The following is a 17222-nucleotide window of genomic DNA, read 5'->3' as shown; positions in this document are numbered from 1 at the left end:
CTCACCCTTGCCTCAGGCACATCCAGACCAATCCAGCTGAACTAATCCCATCAGAACTCCTCAGAGTTTAGGGAGGCGAGCAAAGGCACTTGTGGACAGCAGAGAAACAGCTGGAGAGAACTGGAGAGAGCCTGGGCGGCCCAGCCTTCCAGGAGTCTTCAGAGCCTTAGTGCTTCATACCACATAAAGCCCAACCCAATTGAACTCAATCCAATCAAAAGCCTCCAGAGGACAGGGAAGCTAACATTCCTCACCTAGAGACTGTACCAAGAGATCTGACAAAGCTCCAAGAGGTGAGACTGACAGCCCCAAAACCAAAGCAAAATGAGAGGAGCAAGAGCACAGCCAAATATGGGGAGCAAAGAAGGGATAAACTCGAGCAAACAACAGAAAAAGAAGAAAGAAATTACAATAGACAGCTTCTGCACAGTTAATGAGCAAAGAGCGAATGAAACAGAGGGGGAGGACCCAGCAAAGGAAAAATCAGAAATCCCAGCGAATTGGATACAGGCTTTGGAAGAACTCAAAATGCAATTCAAAACACAATTAAGAGAGGCTGAAGACAATTGGGAAAAGAACTTAAAAACTAAGATAAGTCATCTGGAAACAGAAAATAGTGTCTTGAAAGCCAAAATCAACCAGCTGGAAAATGAGGCAAAGGAGATGAAAGATGAGGTGAAGAAGATGAAAGATGACCTCCAAAGAAAATCCGACCAAAAGGAAAAGGACAACCAAAAAACTAAGGATGAAATCCAGTCTTTAAGAACCAGAATACAACAACTTGAATCAAGTGACCTCACAAGGCAGCAAGACACTATAAAACAAAACCAAAAGAATGAAAAAATTGAGGAAAATATGAAGCATCTCATTCACAAAACAGAGGATTTAGAAAATCATTCAAGGAAAGACAATTTAAGAATTATTGGCCTACCAGAAGACCATGACAAAAGAAAAAGCCTGGACATTATATTATAGGAAATTATTAAAGAAAACTGTCCCGAAATCCTTGAACAAGAGGGAAAAGCGGAGATTGATAGAATCCACAGATCACCTCCTGTACTTAATCCCCAACTGACAACACCCAGGAATGTTATAGCCAAATTCAAGAACTATCAGACCAAAGAAAAGATATTACAAGCTGCCAAGAAGAAGTCATTCAGATACCAAGGAACCACAGTGAGGATAACTCAGGATCTGGCTGCATCCACACTGAAAAAAAGAAAGGCATGGAATATGATATTCCGGAAAGCAAGGGAACTAGGTCTACAAACAAGAATCAACTACCCAGCAAAACTGACTATATTCTTACAGGGGAAAGTATGATCATTCAACAAAATAGAAGAATTTCAAGAATTCGTAAAGAAAAGACCAGACCTGAACAGAAAATTTGATGTCCAAGCACAGAACTCAAGAGAATCATCAAAAGGTAATTAAAAAAGAGGGGAAAAAAGAAAAAAAATTTTAAGAGACTCAAAAAGTTAAAATGATATGTATCCCTATAAGAAAAGAGGTCATTGGTAACTCTTAAAAACTGTTGTTATTAGCTGGGCAGCAAAAAGAAGTATACTTAGAGGGAACAGCAACAAACTGTATAGGATGAAAGGACAAGATATAAATAGGTATGTAGATATATGCATGCAAAAATACATATGCATGAGTATGCATATATATATATACATATATAAAACTAGAGCTTAAAAATAGGTTAATATTAAAAGAAATGGGAAAAGAAACAAATGGGGGTAAATTTATATGTCATATAGATGAAGAAACAGAGGCAAAAAGAGTGAAGTGACTTGCCCAGGGTCCCAAAATAAGTAATTTTCTGAGGCTGAATTTGAAATTAGGAAGATGAGTCTTCCTGACTCTAGGTCTGGCACTCTATTAACTATGGCACCACTTAGTCAAAAGGCCTCTATACTTAGAGATGTTTACAAGTATGAACAAGTACTTTAGGACTACCATGACTCCTCATGGTGATGCCTTGACCCTGGGATTGCAAAAGCTCTACATTTTAATTCCAGCCCTTAAAATAACTTGTGATTGTTCATATAATAAATGTCTCACCATATACATATATGATGGTATTCAGTCAAAATGAAGAATGCTTTCATCAAAAAATCTCTCTCCTCAATCCCCCATCACCCACACATAGATAGATAGGCTAGAGATTTGGCTGGGAAGAGTGCAGGATGTATATGGAGAGATAAAGGATGAGGTTGACTCAGGGGAAGTGCCACACAAAATTGGGATGTAGGCAAAATGGGGTCCTTCTCCCTCCCCTTTGTCATCTCTTCTTTCCCTCCACATGGAGGCATCATGGTACCAAGAGCTTTGGTGCCAGAGAGCCTGGGTCTTTACTTATGTAACTTTGGCCAAGTCACAACCTCTCTGGGTCTTGGTTTCCTCATTTATAAATGAAAGGTTTCTTTTAGGTGACCCCTAGGGATCCTTTAGATTCTAAATCTTTGAACCTGGCCCTTTCCACCTCTTGCCTGTCCCATTCTAAAATGGGTTTCTCTAGATTAGCTGTCAAATGAACTTATGGTTGATAATGTTTGGCCCCAGAACACATAACTAGGAGCAATAAACAAAAATTCTGAAAGATGTCCAAAGTGGAATGGGGAGTCATGGGCAGTGACCCTACCCCTTACTGGAGGGAGGAAGGGCTCCCCTTACTGGAGGTCAACTGGGTGACACTTGTAAAGATATTATATAGGCATGTGTTAGACTAGAACATCTCCCAGATCCCTTCTCATTCTGAAAATTGAATCCCATCCTAGTCCTGATTCTTAATATTTTTTTTTTGGGGGGGGGGTGACCTATTTCCCTTTGACTCTCTGGTGAAGCTTATGGATCCTTTCTCAGAGTGATTTTTTTTAAATGCACAAAATAAAAGCTGTAGGATCCCAAAGGAAACCAATTATATTAAAATATAATTATCAAAATGTTAAAAAAAAAAGAAGTTTGTGGACCTTGGGTTAAGAATCCCTGTAAATATTAATGGAGAAAGGATGTTGCCCCTTGATAGTAAGATAGATTGGAAAAGAGACACATAGTTAGATAGAAAAATAGATAAAAATAGATAGATAGAAACAAAGGTTGATAGATAAAGTATACATTAGTCACTAATCCAGGCACTGTTCTGGGGATACAAATATAGGCACATAAGGCAGCCTCTACCTTCAAGGAGCTTATATTCTATTTTAGAATGACAATACATAGAGGAGTAGAAGCAGTAATAGTCCTTTTTGGGGACAAGGTTTCTGGAGAGGAGGCAGAGAAGTCCAGAGAGTCAAAATGAGAATGAAATGAGAATGGCTAAGACCCTTCATGAAACAGGGGTGCTGGCCAGAGTCACTCTCAAGAGAACAGACCAACTGAGCATATTTGCATTTTGGAAGGGAACTCAGAAGACCAAAAAGCCTTCAACAATTCAACCAAACATATTTATTAAATAATAATAATGCTGCTGTTGCTGATTATGATGTTTGTATTTATCATTTATAGAGAACTTTAAGGTTTGCAAATCTCTTTACAAATATTATGTTATTTGATCCTCACAACAACCCTGGGAGGTTAAGTGCTAATATTATCCCTATTTTACAGATGAAGAAACTGAGGCAGATAGAAGTTAAGTGACTTGCCCAAGATCACATTGTAAGTGTCTGAGGTCTGATATAAGCACATATCTTCCTTACTGTAAGCCATCACTATGCTGGAAGGTGGAGTTGGGGTTGTTGATAAAGGAGAAGAAAGTTATTTTATATATATATATATATATATATATATATATATATATATATATATATATATAATATAATATATAATTATTAATATTCATCCTGCCTAGATGAAATGTATTGTCTAGGAAGGACAAATACAGGGAAAACACACAAATAAACATAAATATAATGTAATATGATTTTAATGCCTTAAGCAATGTATAATTTAATAATCTGATAGGCCGATATAATGATAACCTCAACAAAAATAGATATTTGGGTATCCCAAGTATAGGGAATAAGAAAAAGATCAAAAGCAAGGGTTTAAAAAAGAGTAATCCCGTTTGTCTGGAGTGTAAGGAATATGATAGATTTGTAAGCTTAATTGAATTACAAATGAAGAGTAATGATATTAACTAAGTTTGGGAAGGGTACCAGACTGTAAAGGACCTTGAATGACAGACACAGTAACTTAAATAACCTAAATAACTTAAGTTACCCAATCAATGCCAAAGGGACAGCTAACACAATAGCATTGAAAAAATGAATCTCCTATACACAGTACAAATTCAAGAAACAGACAACAAATAGGAAAGGATAATTTTGACTATAGAACTTGCCCAGGTTGGACTAAGACTTCTATCTTCAGTTTGACTTAAGAGTTCCTTGAGACAGGAACAATACCTGCTGGCTCCTTTCCCCAAAGGGCCACTTGATCCCCTAAGAGAGGGTTGGGTGTTTCACATTAAGAGAATGAACTCACTCCACTGCCTTACTGTATTGCCTTCCAGTAAGCTAAGACGCTTGCCCTATCCTTACAGACATCTGATACCGAGACCTAAATTACGCCTAACCTTCAGATCACGTCCAAGTTCCTCTGTGGCAATAACCCTACTCCAGAATCTTTCAGTGTCTTTTCAATTACATTCAGGTCACTTGCCCGACACTGCTAAAAATGCACATACCACAAGTTTCAAGATGTGTTTGCTAAATAACTAACAGCTCTTAGTTTTCCTTGTAAACACCCTGGGAAGAACAGAGGAGTTAAATTAATTTCCTGAAATTAGGTCACTTCTTTGAACTTTCAGCTCTAGACTTCTCAGGCTGTTCTTTAATCTTTAATCTACCAAATAAGGCGGTCTTGGGAAAAGGCATGGGCAAGATGGTTTTTATTTTAATTTAATTATTAAGATCCACTGAATTCCCCCTGGATTTCGAGGCATTCAGAGGATCCAGTCAGTCAATTAATACACATTTGTGAAGTGTACTGTTGCTAAGAATTTGGGAATATAATTATAAGTACATAGTCCCTTGCCCTCAAGAAGTTTACATTCGAATGGAGAATTTCACTTAGAGCCAGAAGAGATTTCAGAGTTCGTGTAGTCCACGGGTTCTTAACCTGGTATCCACAATTTTGTCTATTTAATATTTTAATAATGTATGTAAGTATCATTGATTTCCTTGGCCATCCCGTAGATTTCATTTAATGAATTTAAAAACATTTTTCTCAGAAGAGTTTCACCAGACTTCCTAAGCAATCTGTAACATTAAAAAGATTAAGAATTCCTGATTTATCCCAACTCTCTCAAAGCCAAGAACATTGAAATGACTTAATTCCTAAAATCATAAAAATAATTAGTGGCTGAGGCAAAATTCAAACCAGATTCTCTGACTTCTAAGTCAGTGATCTTACTCATTCAATGTCAAGTTGAGTCATTAGAATTTACTGAGAATTGAGCAGGAGGATCACTCTACTAAATTGAATATTGGACAGCTGAAAATGAAAACACAAAAGCAAATCAATTTGGGTATCTATAAACAGGAGGATCAAAGGTTTCAAGTCTGTTTTCAAAAGTTTTCAATTTCAGAAAATCATAGGATATAAGAGTTTGATCTCCTCCAAACTAGCTCTGAACGAATCCCCACTAGAACATACCCAGCAGTGGTTGTCCAATATTCGATCTGCTTAGAGACTGCAAGGTTGGAGAGACCTAGCACCTTGGGATACTATTACATTTCTGAACAGCTTTTTTACTGACATCACATCTTAAGTGGTTTTTTTTTTGTTTGTTTGTTTGTTTGTTTGTCTGGTAACAATTTCCACCCACTACTCTTGTTTCTACCACCTGGGGTCAAATAGACCAAATCTAAACCCTCCCTCAAATAGCAGTCTTTCTAATATTTGAAGACCACCATCATGTCGTATCCCTTCCTCCTCATCCCCTTCTCTTCACCTTTTCTTCTATAGGTTAGACATTCCCAATTCTTTCATCTGATCCTCATATGACATGGATTCAAAACTCTTCAACAGCCTGGTTGCCTTTGGACACTCTCATGAAATTGATTACTGACAACTGATTATCGATTTGTAGTCGAGTTTTGTTAATCATAGCAGTAAACATTATATATAATCAAACTTTAAAACAGTAACAAGGCTTAGAGTATTACTGAGCAGATCTAATGCCAATCCTCAATAAGCGAGCAAAACAAGACACCAGTTGAGAGAGGTAAGAAGACTATATGAAGGATCATTCATCATTCAACCTGGTCATGAGATTTTTTTCATAGTGCTGAATTCCTCTGGTACAGGGAGTGGTAGATAAGAGAGAGATCTTCCAGAGAATGTTCCCAAGAGAAGACAAATTCTATGACCCCTCCATAACACCATGAATTCTGGAAAGTCCTTGGTATGGGGAGATCATTGTGGGGTTGGTTGGCCTAATTTGGGTTGGGGGCAAGGGTTCTGATCATTATGATATCAAGAGAATATTGCCCTAATTTGGGAGTTTTCCACTAACCATTTTGGGTGAAGACTCATAGTTGGGTGACCAGATAGCATTTCTGGACCTCATATAACCACTTAATTCTATAAAAGAGCTATTCTAACTGCATCAGGGGTCTTTGGTTACTAAGGGACCATTGACTTCTACTGTTGGTAACCATTAGCCTTGCCAATAACTAGATAAGCTCTGAGTTTTTGTGCCTCAGTCTCTTATTATCACAGATTTATTGTAATACTCATCAGTTTGTCAATGTCATGCTTAAACCATACCACCTAGAAATGAACTCAATATCCTTTCATAAAGAGAAAGGGAATTAAATTAAAAGGAAGCCTGAAACCATGGGAAAGAATAATAGACATGGACCATGGGTTCAAATTCTAACCCTTTCACTTACTACCTACATATTGGGCTTCAGTTTCCTACACAGTAAAATTTTACAAGGATTGCACTAGATGACCTACAAAATGTCTTCCAAAAAACAAAGTCAGTGAACCTATATTTTACTTTATTTTTTAATCCTTATCTTCTGTCTTCAACTCAATAGAGGTATACTTCTACAATGTGACTTTCCCCATTATGATATATTGAGAGTTGTCATAAAAAATGAACTGGGAATTTTGGGGGGAGCTCTATAGAAGCTGTAGATGACATGCAAAGGCCAGTAGACCACATAGAAAAAAAAGTTTATAAACTACTTGGCCTACGACCAAATCCTTAACCTAAATTTTATAATAAGGTATTGTAAATATCTCATAAAAGGAAAAATTCAGACTATTTCTCTGATATGAAAAAGATTTTCTGCTGTTTTTCAAGATTTCAGGGCCATAGCACCCCAACCACCATGAGGTAGAAGGGGTACCTGTACTAAGAATCAGTTCAAAGACTGAGAATGCAAAGATAGCTTATGTGTGGGAAGAGTGATAATGTCCATAATTACATACAGCTGGTCCAGATATCTCATGCTGCTATTAAGTTTTGAATCTAACATTGGATTTTTTAAAAATGAATCGCACAAGAGCAGGTTGTGGTTTGATGACCATGGAGAAAGGACCTGGGACCCTTGGAATATTGCAAAGAGTATAAAAAAGCAATGTGGCATGGAAACCAAAAAAGATAATCAGCTCTTGGACTAAAAAGCATAGCGTCTAGAAAAAGGGAACTGATAGATCCCCCACACTGTGTCCTAGTCATTCTATATCTAAGAAGCATTTTCTTTATTCAGTTCTGGGTACCACCTTTCGAAAGACCATTCACTATTAACGAATCAATTAACAAACATGTATTAGGTGCTCATTTACTATGTGCTAAGCACTCTTCTAGAGATTAAAGGGAGTCAAAAAACAGTCCTTGCTTTCAAAGAGCTTACAGTCTAACAGGGCATGAGATAGCATTGTCTACAAATGGGTACATGCCAGATATAGAGGAGGAGGAATAAGGTAATCTTAAAGGAGTAGACTCAAATGGATGGAGTCGGGGGAAAAGGGTTGGCAAGAAACTAGGAAAAACCTCCCACAAATGGTGAAGTTAGAGGGGAATTTTTTTTAAGTTCTTACCTTTTGTTTTAGTGTCAGTTTTAAGATAGGAGAGTGGCAAGGGTTGGATGACTGGGAATAAGTGACTTGTCCAGCATCATATACCAAGGAAGTGTCTGAGGTCACATTTGAACCCAGGTCCTCCATATTCCAGCCCCAATGGCCTATTTGTTATGCTTCCTAGCTGCCCTATTTACCCCCTTGCATATATTTCTCCATCTAGCCTACAAACCTACTTGCCATTCATCAGATATGATGCTGCATCTAACATGTCTATACCTTTTCAATAGCTGTCCTCCCCCATGCCTAGGATGCTCTCCCAACACACTTTTGCCTCTTGGCTTCTCTGGCTTTCAGATCTGGCTTCAGACATAATTCCTAGCTGTGTGACCCTGGACAAGTTACTTAACTGTTTGCCTCAGTTTCCTCATCTGCCAAATGAGCTAGAGAAGGAAATAGCCAACCACTCCTGTATCTAAGAAAACCCAAAATATTGTCATGAAGGATCATATTTGACTGAACTGACTCAACATCAACAAAAAAAAGTCTAAGAAGAGAGAAAAAAGTACAAGCAAAGATAGGACAATGACTCAGAACAATGGCAAAGGTATTATAGGGATTGTGATATAAAGATAAAAGCTATCAAAAAAACTGTATTTTTTTTAGATCACCATATTAAGTGAAACAAAGTAATCTGTTTGTGCCAGCTACTCTCTGTAGACACTGGCTGATAGGAAATTCATCCAGAGAGGAACAGAAAGGAGAATCGGAGATAACTAAACCTCCCCCTGGGCTTGGAGTAGATTGGCCCATGGCAATTTCTTCTGCTGATTTGTAGACTTCTAGATAAGCCTGATGAAAAATGAAAAGAGAAGTGGGCTACACTGTTAAGAGTACTGGATTTGGAATCAGAGGACTGTGGTTGAAATCCTACATCTGCTACTTAATACCTTCTTTGGGCCACAGTTTCTTCATGGGTAAAATGAGGGAAATGGACAAGAAGCCTTCTGAGATCCTCAAAGTTCTACATCTGATGGTCCCCTTCCAAAGGCCAATCAATGTTCTGCATGAAAACTATGTTAATGATAAAGTAAAATCATGAAAAAAGAAGATGCCAAAAACGAAGTCCTTTTTCTACTAATATTTAAGACAATCATAATTGATATTTATAAAGTTTCTTAAGGTTTACAAAGCATTTTTCAAATGGTATTTCATTTGAAGCTCAGAACAACCCCATGAGGTAGTTACTATGATTGGGCGTGTTGATGGGGGAGGAGAGAGAAAGAAAAAGAGAAAGAGAGAGAGAGAGAGAAAAGAGAAAAGAGAGAAAGAGAGAGAGAGAGAGAGAGAGAGAGAGAGAGAAAGAAAGAAAGAAAGAAAGAAAGAAAGAAAGAAAGAAAGAAAGAAAGAAAGAAAGAAAGAAAGAAAGAAAGAAAGAAAGAAAGAAAGAAAGAAAGAAAGAAAGAAAGAAAGAAAGAAAGAAAGAAAGAAAGAAAGAAAAAGGAAGGAAGGAAGGAAGGAAGGAAGGAAGGAAGGAAGGAAGGAAGGAAGGAAGGAAGGAAGGAAGGAAGGAAAAAAGAAAGGAAGAAAGAGAGAGGGAGAGAGGAAGGAAGGAAGGAAGGAAGGAAGGAAGGAAGGAAGGAAGGAAGGAAGGAAGGAAGGAAGGAAGGAAGGAAGGAAGGAAGGAGGGAAGGAAGGAAGAAAGGAAGGAAGGAAGGAAGGAAGGAGGGAAGGAAGGAAGGAAGGAAGGAAGGAAGGAAGGAAGGAGGGAAGGAAGGAAGAAAGGAAGGAAGGAAGGAAGGAAGGAAGGAGGGAAGGAAGGAAGGAAGGAAGGAAGGAAGGAAGGAAGGAAGGAAGGAAGGAAGGAAGGAAGGAAGGAAGGAAGGAAGGAAGGAAGGAAGGAAGGAAGGAAGGAAGGAAGGAAGGAAGGAGGGAAGGAAGGAAGGAAGGAAAGAAGGAAGGAAGGAAGGAAGGAAGGAGGGAAGGAAGGAAGGAAGGAAGGAAGGAAGGAAGGAAGGAAGGAAGGAAGGAAGGAGGGAAGGAAGGAGGGAAGGAAGGAAGGAAGGAAGGAAGGAAGGAAGGAAGGAAGGAAGGAAGGAGGGAAGGAAGGAGGGAAGGAAGGAAGGAAGGAGGGAAGGAAGGAAGGAAGGAAAGAAGGAAGGAAGGAAGGAAGGAAGGAGGGAAGGAAGGAAGGAAGGAAAGAAGGAAGGAAGGAAGGAAGGAAGGAGGGAAGGAAGGAAGGAAGGAAGGAAGGAAGGAAGGAAGGAAGGAGGGAAGGAAGGAGGGAAGGAAGGAAGGAAGGAGGGAAGGAAGGAGGGAAGGAAGGAAGGAAGGAAGGAAGGAGGGAAGGAAGGAGGGAAGAAGAGACAGAGAGCATCATCATTTTATATATAAGGAAGATAAGACCTGGTCCTATAGTGAATAAGTTTCAGAGGTGGCATTTTTTTTTTTAAAAAAAACACCTTATTTTTTCTATGTGAGTAACAATTCAAGGATAAAGGTCAAGGGCTAGACAAAGAGGGTTAAGTGACTTGCCCAGGGTCACCCAGCTAGGAAGTACATGAGGCCAGACCCCTCCCAACTCCAGGCCTAGCTCTCTATCCATTGAGCAACCTAGCTGCCCACAGGTATTTGAACTCAGGCCTTCCTGACTTGTAGTACAGCCCCCTTTATCTACTATAGAAGATGCTTCTCAGCAGGGTGGGGAGTTTCTCTTGTCCAGATGCTTTTCATCTTCATATTGCAATATTTATCCAGTTTGTAGCATCTACAAAACATGGAGGGATGGCCCATTTCTACTACCCCATCTTTCTTTTATGGCTCATATGGCAGGCTTTTATTATCTCTAACACTTGAGGAGCCTACCTGGATTGTCACCATCGCAATTTTTAAAATCTGTATGACGAGTTTCCATGGTTTTCTACCCCGAGCCCAAAATTTCTCACAAGGGTTCATGAAGAAAAATTTGAGTTTCCTTCTCAGCTGGTCTTCTAAAAGCAGCTCCTGGGAGATTGATGCCTGTTGCTTAGGATTGTAGCGACTGTCATCCTCTTGAGAAATACAGCTACTTATAACTATTCCCGAATTTTCCATTTCTAGAATGAAAAGTGTTCATTGCGGAAGTCAGGTAGTTTAAAAAAATACATAAAAAGCAAAAGAAAACCCATCTTCTAGCCTCACGAAGAGGTTTGGTTTCTGCAATCAATTACTGTCTTTTCAAAACCTATTTCATATATCTGCACATATCCGATAAGTGGTGTCCTCAAATATAAAAGCAGAAGTTTTCCAATCTGGCTTAGATATTGAGCAGAGTATTAGGCTAAATGAATTTTCAAATGCAAGTGATATTCCTACTTTAAAATAAATAGATATGCTCCCAGGAAAAATCTCTTCCAAAGCTGGAAGAAGGAATTCTGCCACCTTGGGCAAATTTATTTAGAAGGTACAGAGGAAGGAGGAAAAGGAGGAAGAGAAAGGGAATAAGCATTTATATAGCACCGATTACATATTAGGAGTTTGGGTACAGTTTTGCAGGGCAGAGAGGAGGCAACAGTTGGGACAAAATGATGGACCAGGACCTTTGTGTTAGAATTTGGGTCCAGCAGGGGGATTGTGGGGAAGGGAAGAAGCACGTTTCCCAAATGATAGATGGCAACATGATACAGAATCTAAAACCTGACTAATTATATTCATGGAGTCATTGAAAGGAAGAACATTCATTCCCAAGTTATCAAGTAAGGAGTTTTACTTCTTGTATTTATTAAGAATATTTATTCAAAAATGTTTGGTAGGGTATTGTTAGGTCATTTCAGGCATGTCTGACTCTTCATGACTCCCATTTGGGGTTTTCTTAGCAAAGAAACTGAAGTGGTTTGCCATTTCCTTCCCTAGCTCATTTTACAGATGAGGAAACTGAGGCAAACAAGGTTAAGTGACTTGCACAGGATCACCAGCTAGTAAGGTATTTAAGGTACCTGTAACAAAAGTAAGGCACTACCAAAAGCTTTAAAGCTGAAGACTCTCTTGTTCTGTGGTGGAAAGAACTAAACTTAAACCCTGGATCCAGAAGACATCATTGGTTTCCCTTCTAGTCAACATTCAAGGATATGGGCACTGGTCTGGGAATGCCCTCCACTGGGGCAGATTGAAATTGATCCATAACTTCATAGATGGCCCTTTAATAGTTTCCTGAGGCTCAGAGAATGAGTTGCTCAGGTTGTCACAGCTTATTAGAGTAAAGATCCAAATGATGCCAAGGCTACTTCCACCCAGCTTTCTCTTTCCAAAATGCATTGCCCAGTGCTTTAAGAGTACAGATCAGTATCTGGAAGGGTCTTTAGAGAGCAGTTGGTCCAACCCTTTCACTTTATAGGTGAGGAACTGGGACCCAGGAAGATTAAGCAACTTATTGAGGTCACACAGGAAATAAGTAACAGAAATGAGATTTGAACCCAGTTCCTTGGACTCCCAATTCGCTGTCCCATGCTTTGAAGAAAGGAAGCCTAACATATTGGATGGAATTGGTCTCCAAGACAGAAATGAATCAACAAGATTTTATTAAGCACCTACAATTCAGGGAGAGTCTGGTGGCACAGTGAATAAAGCACTGGGCTTGGAATCAGGGAGACTCATCTTCCTGAGTTCGAATCCAATCTCAGACACTTTCTATCTGCATGATTCTGAGCAAGTCATTTCATCTCATTTGCCTCAGTTTCCTCCTCTGTAAAATGACACTCCATTGTCTTTGTTAAGAAACTCAAAAAAGGAGTTAGGAAGAGTCAAACCCAACTGAAACAACTGAAAACAACAGCAAAATGGGCCAGAACCTAGGCTAGATGGTAGGGGATACAATTCAAAGAATAAGACCATTTATTTTTGTCTCAAGGGACTTAATATGCAAACAAATATTCTCACCTAGGAAAGCCTGGGTTCAAGTGTTGGCTGTCAAGCACTAGCTGTGTGACTCCAGGAAGAAGACTTAATCCTTTAGTATCCAGAACAACTCTGAAACTACAAGTGCCAAATCTTCATTGGTAGAGAAGGTTCTTCACTGGAAACTTCCTAGACCAGTGACTTATAGGTCTGGTTAACTGGTTAAAATGTACACACACCCCGATGCTTTGAAAAGGAATGTCCCTGACTATGATAAAAATTGATTTTCATAACCTTTTTGTGAGCTCGCTAGATGGGTATTTTGCTATATCTTCCCATGTACAAATAGATTAATTGAGTTGGTTAAAAGTAAGAAGGAAAGTCAGAAAGACTTGAGTTTCAATCTGGCCTTACAGTTCCTAGCTGTGTGGCCCTGGACAGGTCACTTAACATCTGTCTGCTTTATTACATCAGAGAAGAAAATGGCAGAACTTTCTTGTATCTTTGCCAAGAGAACCCCATGGATGGTTATTGGCAGGAGACGATCCATGGGGCCATGAAGAGTCAAACATGACTGAACAACAATAAAGCCAGGAGAAGACTGGGTGGTGAAGCCGGCTGACTACTAGTTAACCCAGTAAGCACATATAAAGGGTCTCCTATGTACAAGGCACAGTGCTAAGTCCTGAGGACAAAAAGAGGAAAAGGAAACAGTACCTGCCCTCAAGAGGCTTACATTCTACTGGGAGTAGAACAGTTAAGTATAATAAGAAGTAATCTAAGGAGGAATTGAGGCAGTTAGATGACTTTTTTGATGAGGAACTGGGACCCAGGAAGATTAAGCAACTTGCATGAGGTCACACAGATAATAAATAACAGAAATGATATTTGAATCCAGTTCCTTTGACTCCCAAACCACTGCCCCATGCTTTGAAGAGAGGCAGCCTAATATATTGGATCAAGTTGGTCTCAGAGACAGAAAAGATAAATAGAGGGGGCCAAGAACCAAAAATCCAAGTTGAAATCTAGCCTCATATGTTAATTAGCTGTATGACCCTAGGCAAGTCACTTAACCTCTGCCTCAGTTTCCTCAGGTATAAAATGGGGATAATATCTATCTCCCAAGGTCACTGTGAGGATCAAAGCAAATATTTGTAAAGTACTTTGCACAGAGTTGGCACTTAATAAATGTTTCTTTCTATCACACTCCTTCCAAGGGAGTGAGGAAGTGGGATGGAGATGTAGGAGGAAAATCAAGAAAGATTTCCTAGAGATTATGTTGTACTTTTAGAATTTCTCTTACTTTTCAACTGATGGAGTTGGATGGATACAGATCGAAGCTGATTATGTTCCACATCAGTGGATTTATGGTTTTATTGGGGGGGGGGGGTTGTGTGAGTGTGCTCTCACAACAGTGACCAATATAGAAGTGGGTTTTACATGATAATAAAATTAAAAGAAAAAAGAAAAGATAAGAATTTCTCTTGCTCTCTCCCTCCTTTTCCAAAAACGTACCAACAAATCTTAAAACAAAGGTGATTCTATGATGATAGCTCGAGCCTAAACACAAAATAACATAGCGATGCTCTTGTCCATTATGCTCAGGGTCACAGATTTCAATTCATGCCCTCCATACCCCCTGCCACATTTTTAAAAAGAAAATTAAGCTTAAAAAATACACAGCATGTAACTTTAATCCACAGGAGCAAAGAGAAAATGAGCTAGCCACAATTAATTAATTACATTCAGTTCATCTCATCAGGTTATCCCAGAGGAAAGACACAAAGCACTCTACAAGGGTTGAGGACTGAAGACCTGGCCACAAACATTAGATTTAGCACGCTGCGAGCCCTTAAAAACCACAAACCCTCCAGAAACCTATTATCTGTGCAAGAATGCACAGGAGGCCTGTCAAACACCCACTCTGAGCAGAGCCAGCCCAAGTGATACTGGATGGTTAGCATGCAGGGAAGGGGGAGGAAGCATTCCAGAGATCAGGTACACCCCAAAACTGCAAAACCCACACATGGTCCAGGACAGTGGAATTCACCCTCTGCTGTCAGTATTTTAGTTGGGGCTGAGTAAGGACAAAAGTGGACATGATCTCTTATGTGCTTTCCATACAAGGTTTTTGAAAAACCCTAGAAGTCACATACTAGAGTACTCTGTATTGCTCTCTTGCAAAAGCATCTGTTCCCCTCAACTATAGCAACATAGCTTTGTTTTCCTTTTTTTAAACAAATATCTGTATTAACTTATTATTAACTTAATATATCAAATATATTATTATTATTAATTGTTTATGTGTTATAATAATTGATTAATATATAATTAAATTAAAATATATAAATAATGTATTATTATTAACTTGCCTATGCAAATAAGACAAGGGTGTGAACTCAATCAGGAATTCAAGTAAAATTCTAGCCAAAAAATAATAATAATAATAATTTTTCACCTTAAAAATTAACTTACTAAAATAAAAGGTTGGTTTTCCTTGAAGTTTTTCAGACAGACTTCAGAGGATTTCAGAACCTGAAGGGAACCCTTAGAGGTCATAGGATCAGAGATTTGAAGATGGAAGGTCCCTCAGAGGGCAGCCAAAGTCCTACTCCACATCTTTCAGATGGAAAAACTGAAACCAAGAAGCCTGTGACTTGTCTAAGCACACAAATGATAAGCTAGGGAGTAGGATTTGAACAGTGTCCTTTGACTCAGGGGCCAATATCCTTTCTGTGGAATTTATCTCTAGAACAGGTAAGGAGACTAAGGTCCAACAGGTATAATGATTTGCTCAAGGACACCCAGTTTTGATGGTCAATGGTAGAATTGACTTAGGAACTAAATGACTTCTAAAGTCCTTTCTAACTCTAATGCTCTAACACCATAGAATTTTGATACTTCCAGTTCAGGGATCTCAGCACACTATTATTGTTTCATTACAGGAAAAAAAAATGACCTTGGAAAAGTCCTGTAATTTCCTCAGGTCAGGGCTGCCTCAGTTTCCCTAGTAGTAAAATGAGGGGGGCAGTTGGCCCAGATGGCCTCTGGGGTCCCTACCAGATCTAGAGCTGTGGGCTCCCTGAGCCTTAGTTTCCCCATCTGTAAAATGAGTCTAGTTGAACTAGAGGCTCTCTGAGGTCCCTTCCAGATCTAGGTCTATGATCCCATAAGCTATACATGGGAGGAGGAGGGAAGAAAGGTGACCCCTAATATCTCTTCCAGCCCTCAATCTTATGACTCTACTTCCTGGGCTCCCTCCCAGAATATGAAGGCAAGAGATTTCTTTCACCAACTTGCCAACAGCTCATCAGCAGTTGACTAATACTTCCTGCGTAGGAAGTGACCATCTCTTCCACTGGAGAAGCTGGGCAAAGAGCAGGACTTAAGGAGAGGCAATAGGGGACTCAGAGGGTGACATATCCAGGAAAGGCCTCCCAGTTCCCGCCCCTCTCCCCAGTGCGGGGCCCCAAGCCCAGGGGAGGACATTGCTGCCTCCTGGATCTTAGCCCCAACGCTCACCTTTCCAAGGCAGGTGCGCAGGAGGGCCCGAGAAAAGTTGCAATTCGCATTCTGGGCCCGTCCCTGTCCTCGTCCCGTCCATGGTACCCACGGTCCGGTGGCCCTGACCCCGTTATTACTTATTAAACACTCAGGCCCGGCGCTGTGCCCGAGCACCTGCCCGGGCCCCCGAGGTGGGCGGGAGGCAGGCGGCCCGCAGAGGCTTACCTGCAGCGGGGGCTGGGGAGGCTCGGCGATCTACAGCGGTCATTAGGCTCGGGGAGAGTGCCAAGCGCAGCGGCGTCTAGCTGGGGCCTGCCATGCCCCGGGGTCAAGGCCCCTCTGCCTGGTCTGGGGCTCGAGAGCCTGGGAATGCCCTCCGCGGGCAGTGTGACTGCCCAGCTGGTGACCCACTTGCGGAGCTCCTGGAGGGCCCTTCCTGGGACCGCAGCCCCGACGTCGCCTTCCGTCTCGGGTTTCTCCTCAGCTGTCCAGGGACAGGCGAGGTGCTCTGGGCTCGGGCTCTGGGTCACGCCGTATTAGCCGCGACTGCATCCTCCCCACCTCACCCCACCCCGTCCCATCCAGATGCATTCGACTCGTGATCCAAGCCTTTCACCCCACCCCGCCTTCCTTCCCCCCTCCTTCCCCTCCCACTCATCTACCTCCCTCTGCCTTCCAGTCTGCTTAGTCCCGGGAACCGAGAAGGACTGGAATCCTGAATTAACCCCTTGCCATTTCTCCACTCTCTCTGGAAGAAGGAACTTTTCGTGGGGAGAAGGGAGGAAGCGGTGTGTGGTTGGAAAATC

General features: G+C 40.5%; 1 protein-coding gene across 2 annotated transcripts in view; it reads right to left on the bottom strand.

The window, feature by feature from the left end:
- Positions 1-17011, bottom strand: part of MCOLN3 (mucolipin TRP cation channel 3) — a 64005-nt gene extending 46994 nt beyond the window's left edge. The window contains exons 1-2 of one of the 2 annotated variants that reach the window (XM_056815402.1): positions 16642-17011; positions 10906-11135 (exon numbers count right to left, since the gene is read on the bottom strand). In XM_056815402.1, the coding sequence (XP_056671380.1) occupies positions 10906-11135; positions 16642-16684 (273 nt within the window). In that variant the 5' untranslated portion in view covers positions 16685-17011. The remainder of the gene's footprint in view (positions 1-10905; positions 11136-16641) is intronic. The other variant, XM_056815403.1, reaches the window with a different exon arrangement.
- Positions 17012-17222: the final 211 nt, after the last annotated feature.

The sequence above is a fragment of the Monodelphis domestica genome, chromosome 2, assembly GCF_027887165.1.
Source record: "Monodelphis domestica isolate mMonDom1 chromosome 2, mMonDom1.pri, whole genome shotgun sequence".
Lineage (NCBI taxonomy): Eukaryota > Metazoa > Chordata > Mammalia > Didelphimorphia > Didelphidae > Monodelphis > Monodelphis domestica.
Note: the sequence above shows the minus strand (reverse complement) of the source record. Positions and strands in the feature narration are given on the sequence as shown.